Below are 13,094 nucleotides of genomic sequence, written 5' to 3'. Positions count from 1 at the left end.
AATTCCCAGTACAGGAATCTCTCTCTTCCTCATCTCACTTTGATCTCTTTCTCTTTCTCCTCTAAACAGGCTGAAAGAAAAAGCAAAGTGCCAATATTAATTTCTTTTTTATTTTTCACAGTAAATGGCTGTTATATTAAGCTCTCAGGCTACAACATCGTAATTTTTTTAAGTCACTATGATGAACAAAAACAAAAACCACAAGTTTCCAAATGTATTGTTTTAGAATTCATATTAAAAAGACTCTGTCATCTGCTATATGTGTGTTCATCTCAGTAGCTTATAGCTGTTACAGCTTATACCAAAGGTAGAAATACAAAGCTTGAAGAGAAAAAAAATAGTATTCCACAGACTTTGAAATCAGTTAAAATAACATTTAGGCAAACCCAAGGTATTTCTATTCTAAATTATTTTCCAGAACATTGGCATTTTTGTGGTTGATGATTACAGCTAAATTAATTTTCTTTCAAGTATCACAGCACTTACTTAACATCTTCTGGTTGTTGTAATAAAAAATGTATTTTAAGTTAAGTGATGTTCAGGACTTACCACCTCCTCCTCCAAGAAGACTGGCATTTGCTGTTTAAAAGAAAACAAAACAAAATAAAAGACATTAAAAAATATATAAAAAATGTAATATGCCAGATAGTTTAAGAAAAAGCTGGTAATGATCATGTCTCTTATAAACACACACACACAAAATGCATATTTTCATATAAAGACAGTCTTTATTACTGTTTTATGATGGTATGAAGATTAAAATATTTCACTATTTTTATCTCTTTTTTCTCTTCAAGTGATAGTTTTTATAACGTACTTCCTTGTAATAAAATTAAGTACATATTGTAATCCTTTTATTTTCCATTCTGTATCTAAATTAATCTTCTGGGTTCTCCATTTTATCAAGTAGAGACAGAACAATGTTATTTAGGCAATTTCAATGATTTCAAAGGACAATGTAGCATGAAATTATAAGGATAATTTTAATTAAATTAAACACCATCAAATAAAGCTATCTCAAGACACTTTCAGTAAGAACTCTTAAATAGTAACAGATTTATTACCTTTAGCATTAACTTTTTATCTGAGGGAAAGAAATTTTAAGCATCTTTGTAAAACAATGCTGTGCCATTTCTTACCCAGTTATTCATTATTTTAGCACACATATTTATAGAAGCCAAATAGTAAGCAAAATATAAGATAATTCCATTTGGAGTTCTTTCAAGAGGTAAAATTTTCAGAAAGTTCCATTGCAGATTCTGCTGAAGCATTATGCCTATGTTTATCTAGTCATTATAATAGCCAGAAAACAGAAGTTAATATATACTGCACTGAGCTTTATTCCATACAGTTCTTATGTATCATAGGCATTATCTCATGCTATCAAAAAAAAAAAAAGAAATTCTGTAGCAATATAAAGAAAGTATGTGATAACCAAGGTCTCTCTCTTTGTGGAGAAACATGAGCTACCAAAAGATTAAAGAAATCATTTAGGAAAGAAGAGTAGGAGTCTTTAACTTGAATTTTAGTGTGCTGTCCACAGACCATGCATTGCCATAATTAAGAGAAGCAAATACCAGAGTGTTAATGATTCCATCAATAAATAATGGATCATTTTAAGAACAAATGCCCATATCCATAGTTCCACGAGTTTAAATACATGATGGCTTGTTAATTGTTGCAACACTACAGAGAATTTCATGAAAATTCATGGAGAGAAAACGCCTTTGAAGGTTTTCTCAATATGTCAATATTAGAGCATCAAATCTTGTTCCACATGATTTTCTCTTCCACGTACAGGGACGTCTAATTGTTGCTCTTGCCTTCCACTCAGTGCTTTGGTCACAAACATGGACTAAATAGCAATGCCATTATTCAACCATAAACAAAACTCACTTCTGATATCATCGCGTCTTCTGCTATCCTATCACCTCAGGTTCCCAAATCCCTCTGACTTCACAGTGAAAAAGTGTATGTTACATAGATGGTAGCCAGGACTTAATGTCCTACCTCAAATCAACCTTTGTAACTGCCGAAGCAGTAACTTGTTGAAGGGGCACAAGGAAAGATGTTGCGAATTCTATTTTGGTTCCATATCCCTTAGTGGATGGGGTAAATTTCATGATCAACCCCTGTCTCTTGGTTAATCCAAATATTTTCTAAAATCTTAGCTACATGCATTTATAAAACTGCATGGTATTTCACATGCCTGCTGATTTTTTATTTTTATATTTGACTGAGAACTAGTTCCCTATCTATAGATTTTCCAGATCCCTGAAACCCCATCTGTTATCCTCCAATTTTCACATGTTCATTCATAAAAAACAGGTATTTCTAAAAACAAACAACAATAATAAATAGTAGCTTTTCACCAAATTATCATACCCAGAAGCACAATAAAAGATATAGCCTACTTTCACCCAATGTTTTGCTCAATAAAGGTGGAGGTTGCCTGTTTTGAGAGCATAGCTCAAGGCCCATCTGTTTAACCAGGCACTTGTCCAATAGATGTGGGTGGATGAGCAGGAGTAGGTGTAGGAACTGGAATTCCAGTCCTGGAGAACCATCAAGTCAATTTATGTCAGATGTGTGCTCATGTCTAGATAAGCATATCTGGTCACATTTTAACATCAACATAGAACTATTTTATAAAATTGTGGCATTCTACATAGTGCACCAACACTTTTAAGATAATTTCATGTACATTACCACTCATGTAATAGAATCTTAATCTAAGCTGCTTAAATATATTCAAAGCAATTCTACTAACTATAATCCTGATGATTATTTTTCTAAAGAATCTATCAAATTTAATTCTATTTTATCAATTTCTGTGCTTTAACAATTAAAAAATAAAATGTTTACTTTATTAGCAAAAATATCAAGGCAATTTTCTTCAGTAAAAGGGACATAGATGTAGGCAAATAAAAATGAACCTTTATTATGATTTCTAATATCACTTTACCTTCACAAAGCATCCTATTCATAACTTATCCTCAACATTTATTGGTCAGGTGGATTAATATTATTTCTTCCATTTTACAAAAATGAAAATGACTTTTGTGTGTCTAAAATTAATAGCCATTTAATTTCTACTTAATTATCCAATAAATTGAGGTATATCCCAAACAGATACGAAGCCTCTAAAGACAAGGTCTGAGTTTAACAGTTTGCACTTAATGAGCTCTCAATACATGTTTTCTAATGGTGAGATAATTGGCAGATTTAGTCCAATTTCTTTATTTGCATTTAAGAGGTATTTGTTTGCTGAAGTGTGTGGAAAGAACAACTTGGGTCCTTTTTCTTCCTGTAAAATCAAGGACTGTTAACCTCAAAGTTTATTTGGAAATACTTAGTGATAAAGAATGTATGAAATATATTTATATATTGTGTCCCTTATCTAGGTCCCTTACTAGAGGGAATTTTGGACATGCCTCTTGTTATTCCTAGAGTTTCACAGAGAAGGAAAAGGAGAAAAAGAACAAAGAAAACTTGAAGTTTATGAGCATGGTGCCATTGCTCCTAAAGTAAGATTTTAAACTCTCTTTTCTGAGCATGCTTACTAACCAACACTATTTTCTTTCACATTTTCCTAAATAAAGTACCCTTTCTATTACCAGAGGAAGTAGAGGGAAGATTCAAGATACAGGAAATGTCTCAAAGACTGATTCAATGAGAAACCAAAATGAGCCATCACAAATTAATGAATCTGTGTATTGTACTTTCTCCTCTCCCAAAAATAACAACTCAATTAGATTATCAGTTTCACTGTTTATAAAGCGAAAACAACATTGAACACAAAATGGCTGAGAGAGTTACCTAAACCTAATTTCCAAGTGGCAAATTTGGAGAATTTATTCATAATACTCTGAGCAGGTGGTTAATTTTTTTAAGTTTGAGAGTTTAAAAAGTTTAAAAATTGTTTTAGTTTAAAATTGTTTTCTTCTATTTGAACTCAGTTTTGAATCTTTTAATTAAAATTATCAAATTTCCATAGGTATAATATTCATTTTTAAAATATTAAAGCTAAAAAATAAATAAATACAATGTAGGAATCCTTTTCTTGGGATAATTAGCCTAAATGAAAAATGGTCATGGTAGTTGCCAATAGTGTCATTACTTATCTTCTCTCAAAACACAAATGGAGGGGCCGGCCCGGTGGCGCAAGCGGTTAAGTGCGCGCGCTCCGCTGCAGCGGCCCGGGGTTCGCTGGTTCGGATCCCGGGCGTGCACCGACGCACTGCTTGGTAAGCCATGCTGTGGCGGCGTCCCATATAAAGTGGAGGAAGATAGGCACCGATGTTAGCCCAGGGCCGTCTTCCTCAGCAAAAAAGGAGGAGGATTGGCGGATGTTAGCTCAGGGCTGATCTCCTCACAAAAAAAAAAAAAAAAAAAAAACACAAATGGAATATTATACTACCTTCTTCCTAAAAAACATTCTCTTAAATGACCCTGTGTGTAAGTGTGTGAGTGTGTGTGTGCGTGTCTGTGTATTATTTTAAGAATATAATTACATTGTGGATCAAATCATGAAAAATAAAATTACTATATACTAGAAGTAATCTTCCATTAATAGAAGCTCCTAGATGGAATACATGGCATAATGTTATTAGAAATATAAGACAAAACTATAACTTAGACACATAAAGCACTTTTCCTCCCTAGATCTCAAAATCCTTTTGTTTGTATAGGGTAATGGAAAGAATACTGAACTGAGAACCACGTAAGCTCTGTTTTAATTCTGCCTCAGTTACTAGACAGCTAAGTGATTTGGACAAGTTATAGTCAACTACCTCATTTATCTTCTTCCATCAGGAAATTTAGAACCAATCAAGCATGGCAAATAGGTTTCAAACAACTATGATTCATTAATTAGAAGAGACTGTACTTCTGATGTGAGAAAGGTTCTGAGGCTAAATCTAGGTTCAGTGGAAAAAAGAACCATGATCAATTAATAATGTTGGTCACTGTCAGAGGGGGATAGGGAGAATTAAAATGGCAGCACACATGCCATATACTGGGGATTTCTGTATCAGATGACTTAGATGTAACAGTTTTTGATGCAATCATCTTAAAAAACAAAACTGCTAAACTAATGCATATAATATAATCCAGAGCTGAGAGAGGTAACCCATGTTGACTATGAGCCAAATTGGCCTGATAAGTGGAACAATTTTTTATTCCACTTGCCCAATAATTTCTATTATCTCTACAGTAATTATTTGTTTTCCACTCCATTTCTACCCCCACCCAAGACTATCTGTCAAACAAGCAACAGCCTGGGAGACTAGTCTTTAAACATTGATTAAAACTATTTGTGCAGGGTTTTTGTTTACTTTTCATCATCATAAAGGAAATTATAGTTGCTTTCATCCTAACAGGATCCTCACCACCTAGCTTAATTTATTTATTCTGCCTTCTTATTATAACAGAGCAATGGGGTGTCAAAATGATTGTTGGCAAAAACTTTCCCAGGAGCTTCACTTAAAACATCATTTCATTCACAACATGTTATCCTAAAAGATACAAAAGCCAAAATATCACCCTTTAGAACGGCACACATTATATTCCATACACTTTGAAAGTCAAAGTAGGAAGTGCTAAAAAATCTGGTAAGATTAAAATTCCAAGCACGTGCATGACTTTAGAACCACTTTGTACAGGGAGCAACCATCTCAACTGACAGCTGTGGAAATACAATCTACACAGATAAATACAGCCATCAATTTGGTAACAGCTCTCTGTTCATGCTTTACTAGATTTACACCTTCTAAACAAAATCAACAGAATACCAGACATTTTGGGCAATGGTATAATTTCCTGCTTTGAAGCTGACAAAGAGACAAAATTAAGAATAGGCTTAACCACCTCACATGTAGAAACCAGGCATAAACACATGATTAATACTTCACATTTTATACTTACTGTAGAATCCAAAGGAACTATTGATTATTCCAAGGACTGTGTGGTTTGTATAAGCTGTAACACACTACCAAGTCAAAAAAAGAATCCAGTGAGCCCGGCTATTGATAAATAGGTGAAAAGGCATCGGAATTAGAAAACTTACTTGGGAAGTTGGAATTAGAAAACTAACAAATAAAACAAAACAAAATTACTCTGGTTGAAGTAGGAGGGAGGAGCTAGAGCTGCCCCTATTTTGCCAATCGGGCTTCACCAGCTATCATTCTGGGTGCTCAGCGACTTCTAGGAATACTGCAACGTACCATAGGAGGAAAACAACTTATTTTGTCCAACTCCTTCATTTTACAAATGTGGAAAGTTAAAAAGCACCAAAGACGTTAGGTAACTTGTCTAGGAACAGACCCAGGAGAAGTACCTACCACGCAATAATGCCAATTTCAAACTGCAAAGATATATATACATATAGATAGATCTATCTATATGTATTTTTTTTTACTTTTTTTATTGATGTCATAATAGTTTATAACATTGTGAGATTCCAGTCGTACGTTATTATTTGTCAGTCACCATATAAATGCTCCCCTTCACCCCTTGTGCCCACCCCCCAACTCCCTTCCCCCTGGTAACCACCAAACTGTTCTCTCTGTCCGTGTGTTAGTTTATATTCCACATATTAGAGAGAGGTCATAGTGTTTGTCTTTCTCTGTCTGGCTTATTTCACTTAACATAATACCCTCCAGGTCCATCCATGTTGTTGCAAATGGGATGATTTTGTCTTTTTTTATGGCTGAGCAGTATTCCCTTGTATATATATATATACCACAACTTCTTTATCCAATCATCTGTTGATGGACATTTGGGTTGCTTCCATGTCTTGGCTATAGTGAATAATGCTGCAATGAACACAGGGGTGCATAAGCCTCTTTGGATTGTTGATTTCAAGTTCTGTGGATGAATACCCAGAAGTGGGATAGCTGGATCATAAGGTATTTCTATTTTTAATTTTTTGAGGTATCTCCCTACTGTTTTCCATAGAGGCTGCACCAGTTTGCATTCCCACCAGCAGTGAATGAGGGTTCCCTTTTCTCCACGTTCTCTCCAAGATTTGTTATATTTTGTCTTGGTGATTATAGCCATTCTCACGGGTGTAAGGTGATATCTTAGCGTAGTTTTGACTTGCATTTCCCTGATGATTAGTGATGTTAAACATCTTTTCATACGCCTATTGGCCATCTGTATATCTTCCTTGGAAAAATGTCTGTTCATATCCTCTGCCCATATTTTGATTGGGTTGTTTTTTTTGTTGTTCAGTTGTGTGAGTTCTTTATATATTATGGAGATTAACCCCCTGTCAGATATACGGTTTGCAAATATTGTCTCCCAGCTGGTGGGTTGTCTTTTCATTTTGATCCTGGTTTCATTTGCCTTGCAGAAGCTCTTTTTTTGGTCTGAACAAATGGGTCTGAAGTCCCATTTGTTTATTTTTTCTTTTATTTCTCTTGTCCGAGTAGACATGGAATTCGAGAAGATCCCTTTATGACCAATGTCAAAGAGTGTACTGCCTACATTTTCTTCCAGGAGTTTTATAGTTTCAGGTCTCACTTTCAGATCTCTGATCCATTTTAAGTTAATTTTTGTGTATGGTGAAAGCAGATGGTCTACTTTCATTCTTTTGCATGTGGCTGTCCAGTTTTCACAGCACCATTTATTGAAAAGACTTTCCTTTCTCCATTGTATGTTCTTTGCTCTTTCATCGAAGACTAGCCGCCCGTAGACGTGAGGTTTTATTTCTGGGGTTCCAATTCCATTCCATTGATCTATGTGTCTGTTTTTGTGCCAGTATCATGCTGTTTTGATTACTATCGCTTTGTAGTATGTTTTGAAGTCAGGGATTGTGATCCCTCCAGCTTTGTTCTTTTTTCTCAGGATTGCTTAAGGTATTCGGGGTCTTTTGTTGCCCCACATGAATTTTAGGATTCTTTGTTCTATTTCCGTGAAGAATGTCATTGGGATTCTGATTGGGATTGTATTGAATCTGTAGATTACTTTAGGTAGTATGGACATTTTAACTACGTTTATTCTTCCAATCCATGTGCATGGGATATCTTTCCATTTCTTTATGTCATCATCCATTTCTTTCAATAATGTCTTATAGTTTTCATTGTATACGTCTTTCACCTCCTTGGTTAAATTTATTCCTAGATATTTTATTCTTTTTGTTGTGATTGTAAATGGGATTGTATTCTTGAGTTCTCTGTTAGTTCACAGTCAGAGTACAGAAATGCAACTGATTTTTGTAAGCTGATTTTGTACCCTGCAACTTTGCTGTAGTTGTTGATTATTTCTGATAGTTTTCTGATGGATTCTTTAGCATTTTCTATATATAAAATCATGTCATCTGCAAACAGTGAGAGTTTCACTTCTTCATTGCCTATTTGGATTCCTCTTATTCCTTTTTCTTGCCTAATTGCTCTGGCCAGAACTTCCAACACTATGTTGAATAACAGTGGCAAGAGTGGGCACCATTGTCTTGTTCCTGTTCTCAGAGGGATGGCTTTCAGATTTTCCCCATTGAGTATGGTGTTGGCTGTGGGTTTGTCATATATGGCCTTTATCATGTTGAGGTACTTTCCTTCTACACCCATTTTATGAGAGTTTTTATCATAAATGGATGTTGGATCTTGTCCAATGCTTTCTCTGCATCTATTGAGATGATCATGTGGTTTTTACTCCTCATTTTGTTAATGTGGTGTATCACATTGATTGATTTGCAGATGTTGAACCATCCCTGTGTCCCTGGTATAAATCCCACCTGATCATGGCGTATGATCTTTCTAATGTATTTCTGTATTCGGTTTGCCAATGTTTTGTTAAGGATTTTTGCATCTATGTTCATCATCGATATTGGCCTGTAATTTTCCTTCTTTGTATTGTACTTGTCTGGCTTTGGTATCAGGGTGATGTTGGCCTCATAGAATGTGTCAGGAAGTGTTCCATCTTCCTCTATTTTTTGGAATAGTTTGAGAAGGATAGGTATTAAATCTTCTTTGAATGTTTGGTAAAATTCTCCAGAGAAGCCATCTGATTCTGGACTTTTATTTTTGGGGAGGTTTTTGATTACTGTTTCAATCTCTTTACTTGTGATTGGTCTATTCAGGTTCTCTATTTCTTGTTGATTAAGTTTTGGAAGGTTGTATGAGTCTAAGAATTTATCCATTTCTTCTAGATTGTCCAATTTGCTGGCATATAGTTTTTCATAGTATTCTCTTATAATCCTTTGTATTTCTGTGGTATTCATTGTGATTTCTCCTCTTTCATTTCTAATTTTACTTATTTGAGCCTTCTTTCTTGGTGAGTATGGCTAAGGGTTTGTCAATTTTGTTTATCTTCTCAAAGTACCAGCTTTTTGTTTCATTGATCCTTTCTACTGTTTTTTTGGTTTCAATTTAGTTTATTTCTGCTCTAATTTTTATTATTTCCCTCTTTCTGCTGACTTTGGGCTTTGTTTCTTCTTCTTTTTCTAATTCCGTTAGGTGTAGTTTAAGATTGTTTATTTGGGATTTTTCTTGTTTGTTAATGTGGGCCTGTATTGCTATGAATTCCCCTCTCAGGACCACTTTTGCTGCATCCCATATGAGTTGGTAAGGAGTATTTTCATTTTCATTTGTTGCCAGATATTCTTTGATTTCTCCTTTAATTTCTTCAACAATCCATTTGTTGTTCAGTAGCATGTTGTTTAGTCTCCACATCTTTGTCACTTTCCCAGCTTTTTTCTTGTAGTTGATTTCTAGTTTCATAGGATTATTATTGGAAAAGATACGTGTCATGATTTCAATCTTCTTAAATTTATAGAGGTTTTCCTTGTTTCCCAACATACAGTCTATCCTTGAGAATGTTCTATGCGTGCTTGAGAAGAATGTGTAATCTGTTCTTTTTGGATGGAGTGCTCTATATATATCTATTAAGTCCATCTGGTCTAGTTTTTCATTTAAGTCCACTATTTCCTTATTGACTTTCTGTCTGGATGATCTATGTATGTATGTAAGTGAGGTGTTAAGGTCCCCTACTATCATTGTATTGTTGATATCTCCTTTTAGGTTTGTTAATAGTTGCTTTATGTACTTTGGTGCTCCTGTGTTGGGTGCATATCTATTTTTAAGTGTTATGTCTTATTGGCGGAGTGTCCCTTTTATCATTATATATTGCCCCTCTTTGTCTCTCATTACCTTTTTTTTCTGGAAGTTTACTTTGTCTGATATAAGTATGGCAACACCTGCTTTCTTTTGTTTGCCATTAGCTTGGAGTATCGTCTTCCATCTCTTCACTCTGAGCCTGTGTTTTTCTTTAGAGCTGAGATGTGTTTCCTGGAGGCAGCACATGTTGGGTCATGTTTTTTAATCCATCCAGCCACTCTGTGTCTTTTGATTGGGGAATTCAATCCATTTACATTTAGAGTGATTATTGATATATGAGAGCTTAATGCTGCCATTTTATCTCTTGTTTTTCAGTTGTTATGTATTTCCTTTGTTTCTCGTCCCATGTATTTTAGACTGCTAATTCAGTTTGGTGGCTCTCTATGATGGTTTTCTCTTTATTTATCATTTGTGTCTTTGTTCTCATTTTTTGTTTAGTGATTACCGTGTGGTTTGTATAAAAGATCTCATAGACGAGATAGTCCATGCCCTGATAGCCTCTTGTTCTCTTAGTCTAAGCAGGTTTCATCCCTGTCCTCTTCCCCTTGTAAGTTGTTGTTGTCACAACTTATTCCATTATGTCTTGTGAATTTGTGGTTAAAATGAAGTGATAGTATTTATTTTTCATGTTTTCTTTTCCTTTAATTTTAGAGTTATAAGTAAGTGTTTGCTAATCTGTTCTGATAGAGAGTTGCAATTTCTGATTTTGTCTGCCTATTTATCTCCTTGCTCAAGGCTTTGTAAAACCTTTCTTTCTTTTTTTTTCAGGTATGAGGGCTTTCTTGATCAAATCTTGTGGGGGGGGGTCTTGTGGCAATGAACTCTCAGCTTTTGTTTATCTGGGAAAGTTTTTATTTCTCCATCATATCTGAAGGATATTTTTGCTGGATATAGTATTCTTGGCTGAAAGTTTTTGTCTTTCAAAATTTTAAATATACCATTCCACTCTCTCCTAGCCTGTAAGGTTTTTGCTGAAAAATCTGCTGAAAGCCTGATAGGGCTTCCTTTATAGGTTATTCTCTTCTGCCTTGCTGCCCTTAATATTTTTTCTTTATTGTTGACTTTTGCCAGCTTTACTAATATATACCTTGGAGAAGGTCTTTTTACATTGATGTAATTAGGAGTCCTGTTGGCTTCTTTTACATGTCATTCCAGCTCTGTCTCCAGATTTGGGAAGTTCTCAGTTATTAGTTCTTTGAACAAGCTCTCTGCTCCTTTTTTTCTCTCTTCTCCCTCTGGAATACCTATAATCCTTATGTTGCATTTCCTAATTGAGTCAGATATTTCTTGGAGAATTTCTTCATTTCTTTTTAGTCTAAGTTCTCTCTCCTCCTCCATCTGAAGCATTTCTGTGTTCCTATCATCCAGATTGCTAATTCTATCCTCCATATTATCAGCCCTGTTGTTTAAGGACTCCAGATTTTTCTTTATCTCATCCATTGTGTTTTTCATCCCTAACAATTTTGTTTGGTTTTTCTTTATAGTTTCGATCTCTTTTGTGAAGAATTCCCTCTGTTCAGTAATTTGGTTCCTGATTTCATTGAACTGTCTTTCAGAATTCTCTTGTATCTCACTGAGTTTTCTTATGATGGTTGTCTTGAACTCTTTGTCATTTAGATCGTAGATTTCCATGCCTTCAGGATTGGTTTCTGGGTGTTTGTCTTTTTCCTTCTGGTCTGGAGTATTAATAAATTTCTTTATACCATTCAATGGAGTGGATTTGTGCCGCCGCATAGTGATAGTTTCTGGATGCAGGTTCTGCCTGCTGCCACTTGGTTGGGGGGGCAGGAGCTGTGTAATCTGAGCCCACTGCTGCGATCCCTGTCAGCTGTCCCTGGCCAAGCCTGGGTCACTCCTTGGGAGCACAGTGGCCCAATGGGGTCTCCCACCGAATGGGAAAGTAGTCACATGGGGGGCTCAGGGTCACTGCCACCTGCTCCCACAGACGCCGGGGGTTGTGCTTTCTGCCTCTGGGCCATAGTGGTACTATGGGTGCTCACAGCAGCTGGGAGCTTGTTTGCCCAGACTGTGATCTCAGCTGCCCTCTGCTCCTAGGTGGCACCAGCCGTTGTGCTTGGTGGGTGGGAGCTCCCCTCTGGGACTGAGCCAGCCACTCCCTGGTACTGGGTGGGACTGTGGATTCTCCCACCAGACGAGAGAGTGATCACACAGGGGCTCAGGGCTACTGCCACCAGCTCCCACAGTCCCATTGAGACACGCTTCCCCCTTCAGGGCCGCAGCAGTACCATGGGTGTTCATGGCAGCCAGGAACTTGTTTGCCCAGACTGGGATCTCAGCCTCTCTCTGCACCTAGGTAGCACCAGCCGTTGTGCTTGGTGGGCGGGACCACCCCTCTGGAACCAAGCCAAAGCCACTCCCTGGGACCATGGTGGGTTTGTGATTTCTCTCACTAGATGAAAGAGTGATCACACAGGGGCTCGGGGTCACTGCCACCCACTCTCACAGTCCCGCTGAGACACGCTTCCCGCTTTGAGGCCACAGCAGTACTATGGGTGCTCACGGCAGCCAGGAGATTGTTCGCCTGAGCAGTAGCTCAGCTGCCCTCTGCTCCTAGGTAGCACTGGCCTTTGTGCTTGGCAGGCGGTGCTTCCTCACTGGGTCCAAGCCTGTGCCACTCTCTGTGGGCTGTGTGGCCCTGAGGGCTCCCCCACTAGATGCAGCCGTGATCACACCGGGGGCTCAGGGTTGCCGTCACCTGTTTCCACAGTAGCGCTGAGGTAGGCTCCCACCCTTGGAGCCACAGTGGTGCTATGATCACTCCAGCGGGGAAAGTAGTCGCACACGTGGGCTGGGCTGCCTGGGGTCCAGAGGGTGCTCACCTATCTCCACCACCTCCTTGGTGAGGGGAGTAGTCCATTCACCTTCAGAGGTACAGCTGCTTGGGTCTCTCAGGCATCCTGGTGTGTTGTGTGGGTCCCCCACTGATCAATGAATGTCCTTTTAGTTGTAGTTTGAAGT

At 37.2% G+C, this 13,094-nt stretch overlaps 1 protein-coding gene across 1 annotated transcript in view; it reads right to left on the bottom strand.

The window, feature by feature from the left end:
• Positions 1-13,094, bottom strand: part of MACROD2 (mono-ADP ribosylhydrolase 2) — a 668,091-nt gene that overhangs the window by 173,654 nt on the left and 481,343 nt on the right. Inside the window, exon 4 of the mRNA XM_058563251.1 lies at positions 550-579. Coding sequence (XP_058419234.1) covers positions 550-579 — 30 coding nt within the window. The remainder of the gene's footprint in view (positions 1-549; positions 580-13,094) is intronic.

This window comes from Diceros bicornis, chromosome 19, assembly GCF_020826845.1.
Source record: "Diceros bicornis minor isolate mBicDic1 chromosome 19, mDicBic1.mat.cur, whole genome shotgun sequence".
Lineage (NCBI taxonomy): Eukaryota > Metazoa > Chordata > Mammalia > Perissodactyla > Rhinocerotidae > Diceros > Diceros bicornis.
This window is presented reverse-complemented; position numbering and strand designations above follow the sequence as displayed.